General features: G+C 39.7%; 1 protein-coding gene across 11 annotated transcripts in view; it reads left to right on the top strand.

Annotated features, from left to right (window-relative positions):
- LOC120905760 (protein abrupt-like) overlaps window positions 1–19,785 on the top strand; it is an 80,870-nt gene that overhangs the window by 34,626 nt on the left and 26,459 nt on the right. For 3 of the 11 annotated variants that reach the window (XR_005739941.1, XR_005739939.1, XR_005739940.1), the window contains one exon: window positions 11,000–11,292. The exons of 7 other annotated variants lie outside the window; for them this stretch is intronic. Coding sequence is in view for 1 of the 4 variants with exons in the window: in XM_040316853.1 (XP_040172787.1) it covers window positions 11,000–11,199 (200 nt within the window). In the remaining 3 variants the exon portion in view is untranslated. Of the gene's footprint in view, window positions 1–10,999; window positions 11,997–19,785 lie in introns of those variants that run through there. One more of the 11 variants, XM_040316853.1, reaches the window with a different exon arrangement.

Genomic DNA, 19,785 nt, shown 5'->3' with positions numbered 1-19,785 from the left:
TATTACTGATTTTTCAGTAGTTGGTAGCGATTAAAAAATGACGAAATATTTCGTTTAAATTGAGTTTTTTATTGATGCACAATGATTGCCAATCCCTCAGTTCATATTCATACATGTTTTATGTTGATTGATACAGTTGTTATACTGTACTTTGCAGCAACACGTTTTGATGGTTCAGTAAGCGCTCACAGATACCACGAAATTTCATCAAGTACAGTGAATTGTAGCCAAGCTTTTACACACTAACACGTCTGCCAATTCCTTTAACGTATAACTTTACTAGTCAGTTAATTGGTTTACTCATAGTATCTTGGATAGTAGGGACTCGATCGATTCAAGAGTTGTGCGCTTGAAAGGCATTCTCTTGATTAATATATTCAAGAAATAGGGTAAATGTACTTATAGTGGTGGTAGTACCAATAGTGGTGGTATTGCACTAAAATGCGGTTCATACGGAAAATTACAAGTAATTAAGTTATTTAAATTAGTGTGAAATGTTCTTTAGCCTTTTACAAAGGGTTTAAGAGTTAAATGGGGCCATTTCGTTACTTAGTGACCGAAAAATTCATTATTTTGTGAAATGAGTCAACATTTTTTCCAAAATCCTTAGGATTTCATAACGAAACTCATTTTTCTGTTAGAATTCTAAATGACCACATAACCACGCAATTACTAGTTTTTTAACATAACTGTTATGAAATGTTATTGTTTTACTAAAATTATTTGCCTTTTGACCATATTTATGCATTTTTGAGTGTTTTTTACCATAGTGCCATTATAGGTACACAAAACAGGCATGTTCCTATAGTGGTTATAGTTATAAAGTCAATAAAAACAGGTCGTTTTAGATTTTTTCGAGGATATTTTTGACATGTCGTACTGTTTTCACTAAAATAAGCAACAGAAATGAGTTTTATGTAGGTAATTTACCAAAAACAGGCAAAAATTCGCTTATATGGCTGAATGAAAAATTGACTTCAAATCAAGCACACTCTTCCGGGTGTAGGTTGATGACAGGTGTGATGCAGTACTTTAGTCAATAGTTTCATTGATCAAATTTATACATTTTTTTACGATTAAATTACGCAAGAAACCTATATTATGGCAGTAATCCTTGATATTCATACGAAAACAGCTTCGAAACTAAGTTTCATTGATATTATACACTGTTTTTGATGCATCTTTGTTTACCACCACTATAGGAACACAATACGACGACTATAGGAACCATACCACCATTATAGGTACAACGAAGCAGTCACAAAAATATGTATTTTTTCGTAAATTTGATGTATTTCATGATAAAAATGGTTGTGATTGCGTAGATAAAACATATTCCAATTGCTATGTGTTAAAATATTCAGAAATTATCCTTCCTCACACTTTAAATGCATTAAAACACATCGGTATTGGTACATTTACCCTATTTTTTCTTGATCCAGGGTCCGAAATCAAAATAGATCACAACACATGTGGTTTAGGAACAAAATGAATTTTGGTAATTTTACGAAATCATTTTTTCAAGCTAGGGTACGGTTCCCCGACGTGTTTTGACGTTAAGTTTTCGCCTTGCCTGTCCCCACTCTATTTTACCGAAAACTTGTTGATTTTTATGTTAATATACTGATGCCTTAAGGAAAATTAAGAAGCATAATGTATAGTTGCTCAAAAGATTCAGGGGAAGTTATTCGAGAGAAAGATTAAGAGGTTACCAAAGAAAGTGTTGATGGAAGTCGTCAAAATAAACGACGGTTTAAAAAAAGACATCTGTTCGATTGCAGTGTTTCATCGTCAAATGAACAATCGTAGCAGGCAAAGAGTCGTTTGTTTTCCAGTTAAATTGAGGTGTGTTTATTGTGCATTTGTGTATTTATGAATGTAGATTCATGTGTTAGCATTTTTCAAACGAACAACATGTCCATCATGGGTTCAAGCCTCTAATAGATCGTGCCTCCATACATAATCATTTTTTCATTGGGACTATCCTGCAATGGTTAAAAATATATGTCGCTGAAAGACAAGACTGGTGGTAGAGGCAGGTCTTGACTAGCGACAGTTAATGTGACGAAGAAGAAGAGGAAGGAGAAAAAGAAACGATTGTTGAATGAAATGTTGTGCGAAGCTGTAACCGTTACGCAGCCTGTAGCTGTAGCTTATTTGCCCACTTTCTTCATCCGGCGTTATAACTACTGCGTGGTGTTCGCCTGTTATGTTAAGGTTTGGTCAAGCCAATGTAGGTTCAAGGCCCGACCAGAACTCGCTGTACCAACAGATCGATGTCACTTATGCTTCATTGCACCGAATGTGCCGTACCACGGGTCGAATTTGATTTCGATTCTAACCTTACACTCAAGCTGTACCCGTGGGTCGGAATCGATTCCGATAGATTCGCATCCGACTTCGGGTTGCGCCGTGAAATGAATCGTTTGAGTCAGTACAAGTCTACAGTGCTGTCCACAGTCTCGCGATTTCGTTTGCCAATCCGTTATCCCAGCTTTAATGGGAGACAATTTGGGTCCTCCACGCCCGCTCTTTCCTTGTGAACGGCTTAAATAGACTTTACGGGCTGGGTCGTTTGTTTCCATGCGTACAACTTGGCCAACCCACCGGAGTCTGGCAAGCTTGATACGCTGCACGACAGTGATGTCACCCTACATCTCGTATAGCATTGTCCTTCCACACATAGGTGGCCAAGTATCCTTCTGAGCATCTTCCTCTCGAACGCGGCTAAGAGGGTTTCGTCAGATCTGGACAGTGTCCATGTCTCAGAGGCGTATGTGAGTACCGGTACTATATAGGTGCTATATACCCAAGCGATTTTTTTCGGGGATAATAAACTTTAAGATAATAAATTTTTATTCATCAGCCCTACTCTATCACACGCATCCATGAACTTTTACACATCTTTTTGTTCATTGTACTATATTTGAAGGGTTCAAAACTGATAGATAACGATTTATGTTCATGAAGTAGTTATGGTCCAATGATAATGGTATAATATTTGTACCATGGTCGACCTGAGTTCAATTCCATTTTTATTGTTTTCATTGATGATTTGAAGTTTTATTTCCTTCAGATAACTTCAGACCCATTTACTCATTGTTAGAAGTGCGTGTTTAATAGTCAATCTGTTATTTTTATTGTTTTATTTATTTCTTTGAATTCATTTAGTATCATTACCTCTTCATACAACAAAACCAGTAAATAGCACGATCATGAATAATAATGTGGTGGCGCAACTGGCAAAGTGATTCGAAGTAGAACTAGCGATGTGGTTGGTAGCATCAATGATGAAGCATGAGCGTGAATTGGAACATGAGCGGAGGGAGTGAATCCGAATCATTTCTATTTTTAGCTTTTTTTTGCATGGGTTCATCCTTCACGTGTGTTGCGGTCTGGAGCTTGGGTAGTCCCAGCTGTAAAATGACCGGTTGCCAGCCAGCGTTCTTACATACATAGGTAAGCTTCTGCTACATAGGAGAGCCACAGACCAATGATGTCTATATGATCAACGTATGCCAAGATCTGGGTTGACTTATAGAAGATGGTTCCTGAAGTTTCCACTCTCCAGCCCGGATGGCCCTCTCTAAAGCCAAGTTGTATAGGAGACAGGCAAGCCCGTCCTCCTGGCCCTGATCATTGGTGGTAGAGAAAGGCCCTGAGAGCTTTCCGTCCACCTTACCTTGGAAAGTGACGTTGGTCATAGTCATTCTAACTAGCCTTATCAGTTTGGCCGGGACTCCATAAGAGCTCATAGCGTCGTACAGTTTTACCCTGGCTATGCTATCATATGCATCTTTGAAGTCAATGTGTGTCTCGTATTTATTCAATATTTGCCGCATGGTGAATTTTGCCTCGTTGATATGGCGGGTATGACTTATCAACAAAATATAGGGCGAAACCATAATTAATGCAGGGGACTCTCAATTGCAAAAAGATCGTGATGAAAATGTATTAATGAGCGGAGGGATGGTCAGATTCTAGTTGCTGGAATTCTTAAATATTTATAGATTTCCAACTTTAACCAAAAGGGTCTAAAAATATTTTAGCTTTTTCCAATTTTTTTTAAGACAATTTTTTTATTTTTTTTGCGCGATTTGTAATTTAAAAAAATCGGAAAATAAAAATAAAAATGTTTTCAAGTAAACGACAGCTCAATTGCTGTCAATTCGGTTAACGACTGTCGCTAGGCTATTAAAGATCGTCAATCGAACTTTTCGAAAATTTTGTTCGTATTTGACATTTCTCTGATGACAGTCTTAACGACTGTTGTTAGCTGCATTGTCGTTTATAATTTGACGATCGTATGTTGCTAGGAGACCCATACAAAAATTAACGATAACGATAGTCGTTACGGTTTGCTATTCCACCCAATGTCAAGCTTCTTTTGACACAATATTCATGGTTAAGAAAAAAATATCATACCTTTTTGAGCGAAACTGAGCTTGCAACGAACCGGCGTTTATTGACATATTTTAAGGCTGAAAACTGAAATCTGGTTAGTGAATTAGGGCTAATGTTTACGTGTTTTTTTTTTTTGTGTGGAATGTTAACATGATTTCAGCCACTAAGCTTGTAACTTCAAACAAAACAGCTGGCTAGTATGGTAAAATCTGTAAATTGATTTTGATTTGAACTTTATTCCTCGGCGACAGAACGACTGTTTTGTCAGATTTTAATGTAAATAATAACAAATAATCAAGCAATTTCACGTACACTCTACCTCGACCTGTAAACAGAGCTTAAGGTGGCATGAAGCACATTGAAGAGAGTATTGCCGAGTTTTTGACATCATTCTATTATATATTAAAGGACTTTCCATTGCACAGTGCGTATTAAGGAAAACACCGGATTTAATCTTTTCGGCTGATGTTTTGTCGTATTCGATGTCTTGATAATTTCAATATTGCTAAGCGTGCTACTCAATTTTTTTTCTCATTTTGAGCTCTTTTAAACTTACCAAACATAAACCCCTAAAGCAGGAAGCTACAATCGAAGCATTTTATCTCTCTCTCTCTCTCTTGTTGGCCTGCTCACGATAGAGCACGTCGGTGTGACATGGCCCGGTCAACAATCGTTCTCCTGGATGCTCGGTCCCTGGGTACAGCCTCCCATCCATGTAGAAACCCGATTTCCGGCAGGTCTCGCTTCACCTGGTTCAGCCATCGAGTTCGCTGTCGAACTCCATCTTGTAGGGGCATGAGTCCGGCATTCTCATAACATGCCCCAGCCATCGTATCCTACCAGCCTTCGCCACCGTCAGGATGCTCGGTTCGCCGTACAGCTCAGCAAGCTCGTAGTTCATCCTTCTCCTCCACGCTTTATGCTCGAACACACCACCAAAGATGGTCCCGAGGATGCGTCGCTCAAACACGCCCAGAGCGTTTGCATCCTTCGCTCATATGATTCAGGACTCGTGTCTATAGAGGACCACCGGGCGAATCAATGTGCGATATTTCTCACATTTCGTGCAGGCTTGATGTCTAATGGATCTCAGCAGTTGGTGAAGCCCATAATATGCACGATTCCCCTGAACAATGTCTCCGGATTTCGCTGCTTATGTCGTTGTCCGAAGTAACGACTAGGCATGGGCAAAACGATTCTTTTCACCGAACGCGAACGAACTAGTTCACTCACCAAAAAGAACCGAACGTGAACGACGATTCTTTCGTTCTTTTTTTTTCATAGGGTTTTTATTCACAAAGAACGCTCGTTATCTTTTTCATTGACCCACCAAAGACGCATACTGTAGCTAAAGAAGTACTCATTTTGCGGTTGAAACCAATAATTTAAAAATATTAAACACTCGGCCCATCTGCTGTCTAGTCAACACAAGTTATCGCACAACCGACCAAAAACTAGCATGTAAAAAACTAATACGAGCAAAAATGTATCCAGCATTTATTGTACCCTATGCCTTGTACACACTCAAGGATTCTATAAAAAAAACTACTTAAATATGGATCAACATGATGAGCACAATCCATTCTGTTCAGTTCATTCGCGAACAATGACGAATCCGTTTGAACGCGCTCGATCTATTGAATTGCATAGGTATAATTTCCACACCAACAGAACACAGATGGAACGCAAATGAGTTCGAACACGTTCGATGAATTCAGTTGTGTAGGTACGATTTATACACCAATAGAACACAGATCGAACACTAACGGAACAGATCGAACGCGTTCGATGAATTGAGTTGTGTAGGTACGATTTACACATCAATAGAACACAGATCGAACACTGCTGGACCAATTCGAACGCGTTCGATGAATTGAGTTGTGTAGGTACGATTTACATACCAACAGAACACAGATCGAACACTAACGGATCAGATCGAACGCGTTCGATGAATTCAGTTCAGTTCGATTTACACACCAAAAGAACACAGATCGAACACTGATGGACCAGTTTGAACGCGTTCGACGAATTCAGTCGTATAGATACGATTTCCACACCAACAGCACACGTATCGAACACTGCTGGACAAATTCGACGGCGTTCGAGGAATTGAGTTGTATGGGTGCGATTTCAACACCGACAGAGTACATTTTGATCTCTGACGAACCGTTCGCACGGTGCGAGAAAGAGCGAGAAAGCAATACGATTTTGAACGTTTCATTGTTCATCACATTTATGTATGTGTGCCGTGGAACACTGAATGGAACGTTCGAACGCGTACGGTGTAGTCAGTTTCTTCTAAAGGTCCTGGTCGTTCTTTTTTTTAAGAATCTCGTTCGTTCGTGCACTTTACCAAACTGTTCGAACGGTTCGATTCTCGTTCATTTTACACATGCCTAGTAACGACCGTCCCGAGATAGCAAAACTCCTTTACCCCACCTGTCGCCGTCAACAAATACATTGCTTCCCAGATGTTCTGAGTCACCGGCAAGCAGGTACTTCGTCTTCGTCGCATTGATTATCAATCCAATTCTTGCTGCTTCGCGTTTGAGTCGGATGTACGCCTCACACACCTTCGCTGTTGTCCTGCCGATGATGTCGAAGTCATTCGCGAAGCCAAGAAATTGGAGAGATCGGTAGAGGATCGTGCCACGGATGTCGTTGTCTAGCCCCGCGCCTCGATTGGCACCTTCCAGGGCGATGTTGAAGAGCAGACAGGAGAGTCCGTCACCTTGCCTCAGACCCCTGTGAGATTCGAACGATTCCGACGTCAAGTTCGATACTCTCACCTTGCACTGCACTCCATTCATGGTGGCCTCTAACCCAACGGGACAAAAGTAGAAAGCTTGGAGCAAAATAATCGTTTGTCTCTCTCTATCCTCTATACCGCGCTTGCTTGCACTCATGCGCGAGCGCTCGAGTATATTCTCTCAGAACTGAGTATTCGCAGTTCAACCCGTGCAGTGAGAATGTATATGTTAATGTGTAGCGAAATTTGTCTATGTATCTCATTCCCCCACCCCCAAAAAACCACATTCACTCTCCGCGCACTCTTAAAATTTTGGCGCGCACGCTACGTACAACACAATACAAAAGGTCGTTTTAACCGCGAGCACTGATCAATGTCGCGATGGTTCAATCGGAACGCCGACACTCCAAGTCAGAGATTTGGTGTGAAAGAAAAAGTTTTTCTGACCAAATCGACAACACACACGCGACGACACACATCGTCACATCGACCGCCGTCGATGGAAGTGTAATGATCTAAAAATAGATCTGTGGGGCGAGTGAAAAGGGGGAGGGGCGTAGATCAAGAACGCGTAAACGTGAGTGAGTCGTTTTGTGTGTGTGTGTGTGTGTACACGCGAAAACTCATTTTTGCTCTTTCCTGAAACCCACATGTTCTACATTCTTCTGATTTTAAGCAACAAAAGTAGAACGGGAAGTAGAAGGCTACTTCTTTTCCACTTTCCTTACTACTTTCGAGCGTGTTGACTCGCTTGGGAACAGCCGGATCAACTTCCCAGGGAAATGGTACCGCTGCATGATGCTCCATAGCTCATTCCGGTCTATGGTGTCGTAGGCCGCCTTGAAGTGGTGCGTAGGGATCTGGCACTGTCGTCACTTCTGGAGGATCTGCCGTAGAGTGAAAATTTGGTCGGTGGTGGATATGCCTCCAACAAACCCAGCTTCGTAGCTGCCGACGAAATTTGTAGTAAGGAGCGCAATTCTGCTGTACAGGATCTGGGACAAAATCTTGTAGGTGGTATTAAGGACGTGATTGCTCGAAAATTTTAGCAGTTTAGCCTGTCGCCCTTTTTGTAGGCAGGATGCTTTTTATATAAACTTAATAAAATTTAACCCAGTATAAGCCCCACGGGGCGGTTTGGCACTACATTGGCAAATGTTGGCTAGTTACATGGCCATTTTGTTAAGGAAAAGAGATTCTTATCTTTCAGTTGACCTCATACAATTCGCGCCATTTGAAAGTGTTTGGTTTCTAGATATTTTTGTAGAAACATAGCTCAAGTGTACCCTCATAAATGAAGTGAAGAAAACGTTACGTTACGTTAAACAATAAATGGATTTCGAACTTCCCAGAAAACCTCAAAGTCAGAAACTGGGTAAAAATGTGGGGAGAGCAACTTGAAGATAAAGTCAGGAAATAATTACTAAAATACATGCTACATGCCATCTTCGCGAATACCTTCTCAAACAAGCAACAATTTGTAACTTACTTCACTCTTCGTTAATCGAACTATTAAGACTAAATGTTGAAACCTTCTTCCTCAGTGTATAATCATTGATACAACCGTTTTTCTTATCTTATAATCTACAACCAATACCTATTACATTCAATTAACTGCAAAAGTTCTTCGCGGAATGAAAGCCTTCGCGGGCCGCATGTTTGACATGTCTGCTTCAGATCCTGATGATACCTTACGGGTACGTTCGTGGTATAAGCCTATCCATCTTACGTTAATGGTGAAGATATAATCGTATGCTATCGGCTCTGCATTCGGGCATCAGCAGGCCACTGGGCGTCGTGTGTATGCGGGCAAATGGACCATCCCCCCGTAGCAAGGACTGACTATCCGGTTGCGTGGTACTGAATAAATCTCAAAATCCTGTATTGGCCAGCATGTCTCCGTTTGACGTTACCGCTACGCCATAAAAGAAGAAGACGCCCAAGTAGCAAGATGACGTGAAGACTTCCGCCAATTAGGCCGGGATAATGGATCAGCACTTTGACCGCCGGCCTGACGTCAAAGATTTTCGAGTGCGCACGTAGCGCATGGCATGGTGGTCCCGTGGTACATTCGTCAACTCGGACCACTCAATAACATGCCCGTCATGGGTTCAAGCCCAGAATGAACCGTCCCCTCGTAGCAGGGATTGACTATCCCGCCACGTGGTAATGAATTAAGTCTCGAAAGCCTGTTTAGGCCGGTAAGTCCGCGTAGGACGTTACGCCAAATAGAAGAAGAAGAACGTAGCGCATGGCAAGAGAGCTATGAGAGCGACAATTTATCGTGCGACTCTAATCACTCTTTTGTGTCTGTTACGTTGAGCAACAGTCAAACGAACGCGACGACTTTCCAGACATCTTTACAAAGTATATTTATTGCCGAAAGCTTAACTAACGGTGAAACAGTAAAAAAAACTTCTGGCTCGTCGTACGGTTAGAATAGAAAAGAGCCGCCGCACTCTGTTTCTTTCCGTACATCCGCCTTATCCTTTTCGTTCGCATTATCCTTGTGTTATCAAGTATCCTATCCGTGTGTTATCTTTTACACCGATCAGTCATCAATACGCGTTATTATTATTACATCGAACAGTTGCCAGACTCGTCGCAACAGTGTCATTGCGATAAGCGGCGTAACACATGTCGTTCTCGTTCTTTCTTTCCTACTTCATTCATTCTCAAGGGAATCACTGAGCGTCAGATACAAAACTGGACGGTGAGCAAAGCTGTCATGCGAATTTATTTGTCGTAACGCTTAAAATGTTACCAGATGTTGGAAAGAGACCGAAAGCGATTTCGGGTACTCCAGCTTAATGTTCTTCGTCATCCATATTGTCTGAAAAATGTGACAAATTACTTAATCAAATGACAATTTCTTTAAAATTTTGTCAAATGTTATAATGGAAGAAAAACTAAAAGAACATGTTAACAATGATTACTTTTCTATTTCCACACTAAAAAACGCTTGAGAAATAAACCAAGCAGTGCCGAATGGGCCTAGTTATTACTATTTTCCATTGGTCACCGACCAATGAGTGCCTTTGATTCCGGTTCTTTGATTGCTTGATTTGTTGCACCTACTTCGTCTTCAAGTGCCGCTTCCTTCTTATAAACCAATTCGTGCTGCATCTGCCCTTTGTTCGTTGGAATTTGACAATTGTAGAATTCCAAACAAAAGCGGCATGACTTGTTTGTGTTGTTAGTGAAAGACAATCGATCTTTTCAAACCGAACATTGCTAAAACAAATATGGCGAACATTTGTAAATTGGAATAAAAGTCCTGTAACTCCCCCCCCTCCTCTCACACACACACACACACACACACACACACACACACACACACACACACACACACACACACACACACACACACACACACACACACACACACACACACACACACACACACACACACACACACACACACACACACACACACACACACACACACACACACACACACACACACACACACACACACACACACACACACACACACACACACACACACACACACACACACACACACACACACACACACACACACACACACACACACACACACACACACACACACACACACACACACACACACACACACACACACACACACACACACACACACACACACACACACACACACACACATACACACACACACACATACACATACACACACACACACATACACACACACACACCTAGAATACATTATATTCTTCAGTTACAGACTCATTATCCCACCATGTTACAATTTTTGTCTTTGAAAACGAATTCAAGACACATTTCAAGCAATACCAATACCTTTACAGCAGCTCATATGACATTTTCCTCTCTTCTCTCTTGCAGAAGTGTTTGAACAAAAACTGAAAACCAAAAGATACAAGTGCAAAGATTGTGACAAAAGCTTCGCCGCCTGGAAATCGCTCACCATGCATCAGCATATACACAGGGGTCTCACAAAATGCACTATCTGTGGGGCAATCTTGTCACGCACGGCCAATCTCAAGCGACATATGAAGCTGAAGCACGAGAAAATTATATCATAATTGGCTCATTAAGGTCTTATCCTGCCACTTGGTTGCTACCTGCCCTTATGCTTTGAACAAGGGGTCATCACCGTGTATTATCGATTGTAACAGGTATTGTATATGACACAGTGTTGACTCATCTTATCAGCCAAATACAGTTTACTAGATACACTGGTTAATACGAATAATATTACATATTACGAATAATATTGCATAAAACATTTGCGATCTATTGCATATGTTTCGTGTTACCAGTTGAAGCACGCAAATCAATTCATGGCTGAAGATGGGCATTGAAATCAACCAAGGTTGTACAGTTTTTGTATGAATTTGATTGAACATTATTTATGATGTAAAATAAATGTTTTTATAGTATCATTTTTTCTATTTTGCTTGTTTTGGTCATCCGCTAAACAAGATCAAACAGTCCACGAGCTAAGATGTACTGTTCAGATGTACCTTCAAACAAGATCAAACAGTCCACGAGCTAAGATGTACTGTTCAGATGTACCTTCATAATGTTTAGAGGGTTTTTGAGTGAAAAAATAATATAAAATACAATTAAGAAGAACAAATAGTGGCAGATATTCCATAAAACGCATACTCCAAGCTAAATTCGAGCTTGGATACCTTGCTTTAAGAATATGATTATTGGGCAAGACCACACATCAGTGCACTAAGATATGCGGATAATGCGGAGTGAATTGCTAGGTTTTCTACATGTGGCTAGTGTGCGATGCGCACATGGTAATAAGTGCTCGTACATCATTTACAGATATAGACAAAATAAACTTCAAGCAAAATCGAAAGGCTGCCGCTGTTATAGACTGCCCCTTTTTTTGTTTCTGCTGGGTAAATCACCCACAGCAACATAAGATCTATCGCACTCTGAGTGATATACATACGTCACACGAGGCGTAAACTCAAAAAGTTTACGCTATATTTGTATGGGAGAGCGTAAATTTCCTGTCAAAAGATTATAAGGTTGTATGGCTGAAATCCAGTTTACGCCAAAGTTTACGCTTCGTGTGACGTCCGGAATAAAGAACGCCATATTACAGGGTTTACCAAGTCACTTTGCGATGTGAGCTGCACAATTCATCTCACTTGAGACGTATTTCTATTCTGACGTGCTACTTCATTTGGCCCGAAATAATTTTATATTCCACCGCATTCATTTTCATCCATTATATGAAGTCTTTTCACAGGGGATGTTAGCTGGAGCCGTCCGGGATGTTTACATTTTTTTCAAAAATAAATTTTTGGGCTTTTAGTGCTGATTTATGATACAACTATGTTGTTTAACAAAGAATAGAAGTTTACCTTTGCTCCGCTGTAGCATTCTAGCCGAAAAATGGATTATTCGTTGAGATATTAGCAGTTGAACCTGCTCAGTCAAATCTGCTAATAACTCAATGAATAACCCATGTTTTGACTAGAATGCTACAGCGGAGCAAAGGTAAACTTCTATTCTTTGTTAAACAACATAGTTGTATCATAAATCAGCACTAAAAGCCCAAAAATTTATTTTTGAAAAAGATGTAAACATCGCGGACGGCTCCAGCTAACATCCTCTGTGAAAAGACTTCATATAATGGATGAAAATGAATGCGGCGGAATAGAAAATTATTTCGGGCCAAATGAAGTAGCACGTCAGAATAGAAATACGTCTCAAGTAAGATGAATTGTGCAGCTCACATCGCAAAGTGACTTGGTAAACCCTGTAATGCCAATTAGCTAAATCAAACGGATATATCTCAAACAAACTCATTAATAACGTACGGATTCAACATTCGTATTATACAAGGTCGTTACATAAGCCTTGAGTTCCGTTACAATTTGTTTCGTTCACTTGAGACGTCGAACTGTCGAACGCCAGCGAACTGGAGATGACTCGATAATGACGTGTTTTGCATCCTTTGAGAAAACGATACTAATATTCCATTCCAGGGCAATATGAATCCTTACCTATGAAACCTAACATGAATGCACCTTAGACAAATGAAATGACATGTGAAACGACTAAAACTACTTTATCGGGAAAGCACCGCACTAAACTACTGAGATTATAGACTGTTATTGCTGTTGACCTTAAGGCGTTTTGGTATTATGGGGAAGGAGCTCAATTGGTTCAAAAATTATTTAAAAAACAGAACTCAGAGAACAGTTTTTGGAAAGCCTATATCAGAGCCTATAGAATATACCCTTGGAGTTCCGCAAGGAAGTGTTCTTGGACTAATTCTGTTTATAATGTATATCAATGTTATGAAACAGGTTTTGAAGTCTTGTGAGATCAATCTTTTTGCCGATTATACTGTTTTGTTTATCTCGCACAAAGACATCAAGCAAGCAGAGTCTCTGACCAGTGTTGTTAATTGTCGATATTTTTTTATGATATTCGCAGTAAGCGGCTGTCAAAATCATTTTTGGTTCATTATATTCATGGTTACCATGACACGACTTTTCAAGAGTGACAATCATTTGTGCAATAACAATCAATGCTTTTGCGATGACATGATTGCAAAAAGAGTAGAATGAATGTCATTTGACATTTTTTTTGTTCGATACAAATCGCTGAAATGTGATGTCGGCTGTAGGTGTTCACATAAAATTAAAAAAAAATTTCTCTTAACTTTTCCAGTGTAAGCTTTTAACATAGCATTAATTTCATCAATTTTACAGATTGATACATTTTTCAGGCATTACAAAACAATTTATTGACTGGAATTTGAAGGAACTTGGGTACAAAAATCCTCGAAATGTTGCTTATAAAACTGCTTGGTAGTTTATTGCCTAACACAAACAGCACCCACTTCCAAGATATCCTGCCACCATGGCCCGGAATAAAAAAAGAATACATGGAAGTTTTTCAACTCTGAGCTTTTCAGTCTTATCTGATTTTTCTTTTTTATCTTTTAAATGTCTCAATGTGGTTTGTTAAAATATCAATGAGTTGTAATTAAATGTTAGCGTGAGTTTAAGCTTACATTTGCATTTTTTGGACTTGCCGGTTAAAAAAATGTTCTAGGAGGGTTCGGAATATTTTTATTTTATGATGCCGATATTGAAAAAGATTTCCTACACAATTAAATTCTTATGTAACAAAGGCCAATTCAATTAAAAAATGGTTTTATTTATTTTATTATTGTTATACTTATACTGTTATATTTTTTCATTAGATTAGGTGTAATGTAAACCCCAATTAAAACCCCCTTAACGTAATTAAACATCTTCCTTATTCCATTCATATAAATCAGGTAGAATTTGTTCAAGCAAGGGCTGGTTCAGCTTAATCAGTAAAATGTTTTCCAACGTATCTTCTTTCATTCTGGTCCGTTTATCAGATAAAACCAAACCAAGTGCGCTAAAAGCACGCTCCAATGATACCTGGTTTGATGGTACTGACAAAAGTAATGTCGCTACTTCATATAGTTGGGGATAAGTGGATTTTCGCACTAACCAAAAATTCCAAACATCAAAATGCGAGTTTTGATGGGCTTTTGCGTCAATTGATATCAGCTGCCGTAGAATCTTGTTCGCGCTCGTTTGTATTTCTTCAGCTTTTGGTTCTGGCAATGATCCTCCGTAAAGTTCAGTAAAATACAAATCAAAATCACTGGAGCTATTTAGTGTCGCATTCGGAGCATGATGAAGCTCTATAATTATTCGTAAATATAATTATTATATGAAAACAAAATTAATCTAAATATTGAGTTATTTGTGGTCATCTTGGATCCACGTCACATGTATCAACTTATTGCCTAACACATAAGACAACTCGATTTGTACTGCTTTAATTTGTGTCCCAAACATAGTTTGTAAAGGCTAAGCTGGCAACATTAAGTAATTGTAATTACTTTCTTTAAGATTTTTTAACCGATTTTTAAGGGCTTTTGTAAGCGGTTCAACGAAACGATTTCCTGGAATTGAACCGACTTTCAAAATGGTCTTCATCCAGGATAGATAAAAATCGTTCAGTGATGTATGTTTGGCTTGCATGGCTTTTGTTGAAATATAGACAGGCTCAAACGCCGCTACATATTCTTTTATAAAATCCCATTGTTCTGTTAAATCTGAAAAAAATAACAATGAAATGTTGAGGTATTGAAAAACTTTTTCGTTTATATAATAAATCTCACCTAATTCCGAATGTTGCTGACCCAGTTCGTTGAAGAAATCCTCCTGTTTAAAAAAATGGTTCAACATCTCGAAAATTCCTCCCCACCTGGTTTTTGAATAGAGCGGTGGGAGAGATTCATTGTTGGAAACAGTCTTGTACATAATTTTCCGGCAGTTATTTGATACTGCAGTACATTTACGAATCTCTCCATCGAATGTCTTGACCACATCTACTACCGAAAGCTGCATGATATGAACGGCACATCTTACAAGAGTGATATACTGGTAAAATTCTTTTTCAATGGTTTCTGTCAAATCTAAATAATGATTCGGAAGTGAACAGTTTTCTTGTGGGTGTCCTCAAGTGGGTTGAACATGACCTGGGCATCAGATTGAAGATGCTTAACGGCAGCGGTCATGTTCGAACGCAGTTTTTATCACAGGTCACCGTGAAAATCTGTTCCAATGAAATTTCGTATTGATTGAGTATTTCTAGGATCTTTCTTTTCAAAAATTTTCCGGTGTGTCTATTATTCAGCTCAACCATTCCTATTGAATTTAATTTAAACAAAGTGTTATTCATACTTCATCAAAACTTTCACGATAGGTAAAACATGAAATTCGCTGCAACTCGCATGCGTGTTTTTAAAAAGATTAACTTGAGAATGAGGATTATTACCAATTGTATAAATGACGACATCCTTTTGTAGTTCACAATAATATTGGATGTTGATCCCCAATATGTGGCGTCCAAGACAAGTTGCGCAGTCAATTTTCAAGCATAAGAGTTTTCCTTTCAAAATTGTGGTAAGTTCCTGGCGAATTTTTCGAGCAGCAGCTCCAAGATGACAAACAATATTAGAACGGTTGAGGTTCATCTTCAACGCATCACAAATAGGTTTCAGGATCAACCCTAAGCCGTCCCATTCGACGCACATCATAGGTACGTTATGGCAATATATTAGCTTCATCATACCTTTAGAAACGACAATTTAGAGAGCGTTTAATATTTAAATAACATTTAGTTAATACTTATTGTTATTAATAAAGCTTGAGTAAATATTATTTGACGTAATCGCCACAGAAAAAAAATGAAATATATTAAATACCTTCCAGGAGCTTTTGCCGGTCAATGGCTACCGGAACTTTGGAAACTTTCCTCTTCTTTATGGGGACTTCACCGTCCTCTTGCAGCAATCCTCGGGATTTTGCCAAATCTGGGTGCACCGATCGTATATGGCGTATAAAATTACCCGGCTCATATTTTTCATTCTTTTGCCTATATTTACAACCATTTACTTCGTCGATAGTACAAACGAAGTGTCCATTTTCGAAACCCACACAACCTTCTGCTAGAATTTCACGGAGTTTCCACTTTTCTCCCGATGTTTTTGACATTTTTATTTAACAATATTGGAATTGGAATGTGTTTCTTTACTACCTTGTTTCACTCAGAATAAGCTTGTTCTGTTCACTAACGCCACTGATTTTCTGAGGACGACAAACGCAAAGCCAACTGCGTTCAACATGACCTAAATTGCTTGTATCCCGGGAAAATCGCAATCAAATGAATACAACAAAAAATTATCACCGTGTCAAATGATATTTTTTTCCATGATTGTCGAACGAAAGCGTGTATCTAGAATGCGATGCTTCAAAAAGTATCATTTTGTAAAATTTTGTGTCAACGACTATCGCCGTTCGCGGTCGACGTACGACGTCTGTTTTTATGCTAGATATTCTTCAACGGATGTCGGTGCAGCAGAGGATGGTGTATCAAACCATGACCTTCATATTTAATCTTTTGAGAGGCTTTTTGCCAGGGTATTTGGTGGAACGCAGCGCAAATGAGCTAAGGGTTCCCAACTTCATTTCACATGGTTTATTTGTTTATTTGTAAATGTTAAGTGATTGGCCATCATTGGCCTTATCACTGATTTTATAAACTAAACTTATAACAACATAAAGCATCACGGTACAATGTAACATCAGCACAAAATAAATAACGCAGAGTATCACAGCAAGAAAAACAGGTTAACTTAGGGAATTCCAGTCAAAAGAGTCATAATGTGCATTCAATCTGATAGCCATCGCAGTCAAAGGTTCATTGTCGCTATATGCACGTCTATTTTGGTAAACTCTTAGTAGTCTAAAGTTTCTTAAAATACGAGCAGGTACGTGGAAATTAACTCTAGCTAAAAGGTCCGGTGAATCTATCTCTCCTCAGATGATTTTTTTCATGAACAAGATTTGCGCCGTTTTGCGACGAGTAGCGAGAGACTCGAGTCCAAAAATTAAACACCGGGCATGATAACTAGGTCTCGCTGCTACGTTACGCCAGGGTGTGAACCGTAAGACCAAACGGGTGAATTTTTTCTGCACAGACTCAATCTTATTCGATCATAACGACGACGATGGGCACCAAACTACTGAGGAGTATTCTAAGATGGATCTGACTAGTGATTTGTAGAGTGCGACAAGACAATGTGGGTCGGAGAAATCTCTCGACTGGCTGCGTATAAATCCTAGCATTATGTTCGCTCTATCAATAATTTCGTTATGGTGCACATGAAAGTCAAGTTTACGGTCAAGAGTAACTGCTAAGTCTTTTACTGCACTGTGTCGTTGTAATTGTGTACTGGAGATGCAGTAGTTAAACACTATTGGACAATTAGAACGGTGAAACGACATGGACAAACATTTATCAACAGAAATTTGTAGGTCGTTGTTCAGACACCAGTCGGAAAAGAGTCCATCGATGCTTGCAGGACAAGACAATCACCAAAACACCTCACAGGAAAAAAAAAGTCTAAGATCGTCCGCATACAATAAACATTCAGATTCCCTTACTACAGTAGTAACGTCATTGGAAAATAGAGAAAACAACAAGGGTCCAAGGTTACTACCCTGTGGCTCGCCTGAACAACTCACGAATTCCCTAGATGTCATACATTCAACTTTGACGCGATATCGACGATTGGTGAGGTAAGATTCGAACCATTCCACTAAAAGGGTAGAGAATCCAATACGAGCATGCTTCGCCAACAGCAAGCGATGATTCACCCGATCAAAGGCAGCCTTAAGGTCGGTATATATGACATCCATCTGGGCTCCCGAAGCGAATGCAGCATGGCAGTGAGATACAAACTCCACCAAATTGATGGTCACACTGCGGCGAGGGAAGAACCCATGTTGGCGTGTTGATATCAGCGAGCGGCAACAGTTTAAGAGCGAGTTCTGGACGACAACTTCAAAAACCTTAGCACCTGCAGGCAAAGTAGTAATGCCACGGTAGTTTTCCACTAAGCTCTTATCCCCCTTTTTATGCACAGGAAACATGTAGGACGATTTCCATGCTGCTGGAAACACACGCTTTTTGAGCGAGAGTGTGAAGATACGAACCAGAGGTCCGGCCAAAACTTCGCTGCATTTGGCAAGAACTGCGGTTGGAATACCATCAGGTCCATGGTTGTAGGATGGTTTGACCTGCTTGAGCGCCTTTAGCTCAGAATCTCAGGAAATGTTTATGTCACGCACATTAACATCGACAGCGTCGGAGGGCACGTTGATGAGAGCAGCATTCAATGAGAAGCCAGGAGCTTCAGTGGCAAACGAACTCATGAAACGATTGGCAAATAAATTGCAGGTTTCCTCTTTAGTACACGAAGTTGTTCCATTAAAGGAAACTATAGCTGGCAGGGAGCTGTTTTTCCGTTTTGTGTCGACATACCTCCAAATTTTTTTCGGTTTTCTTCTTAAGCTGAACTGTATACGAATCAAAAAACGAGAGTGAAGTTGTCTATTATAGCTTCTATATACATTGTGTGCAGCGATGATCCGCAATCTCGATTGTTGCGTTCCACTGTTTAGGTAAAACCGATAGCAGGAAGATTTGTTTCGTTTTAAGCGGCGTAATTGAGCATTACCCTACTGTCGTGGACGTTTTATAGGGCAACAAGCAGATAAATGTTCCGTAAATTTCCTATTGAACATATCGAGTGCATGGTTTACGTCCGGGTTTCCATCAAGGAATGACCAGTCAGAGGATTGCAGTAGATCATTTAGAATCAAAAAGTTTGTGCTACTGTAGTCGAGCATGCCTGATTCTTGATGTGATGTTGTATGATGTTCTGCTTTGGCTAAGCTGTTCGGCAGGTATAGCTCTATAGGCGGATGATTGCAATCAATAGCAACTATGGGGAAGGGTGTTATTGCCGGTGGAGAGCATTGTTGCAGGATATCGTCACATACAAAGATCAAATCGAGGTAGTTATTCGACGCATTATGAATTTTGTTAATCTGGTACAGTCCGTTGCTATTCATACAATCAAGAAGAATGCGACAGTTGTCCGTGATCCTCGAGCTTTCGTAGTCAACTTGGAGCATAAGTGGATTTGTTTCATCGGGTATCCAATTCAGGTTTGACAAATTGAAGTCCCCGAATAACAAACACATTTCATTAGCTTTACACGCTACGTCGTCAAT

Source organism: Anopheles arabiensis, chromosome X, assembly GCF_016920715.1.
Source record: "Anopheles arabiensis isolate DONGOLA chromosome X, AaraD3, whole genome shotgun sequence".
NCBI lineage: Eukaryota > Metazoa > Arthropoda > Insecta > Diptera > Culicidae > Anopheles > Anopheles arabiensis.
This window is presented reverse-complemented; position numbering and strand designations above follow the sequence as displayed.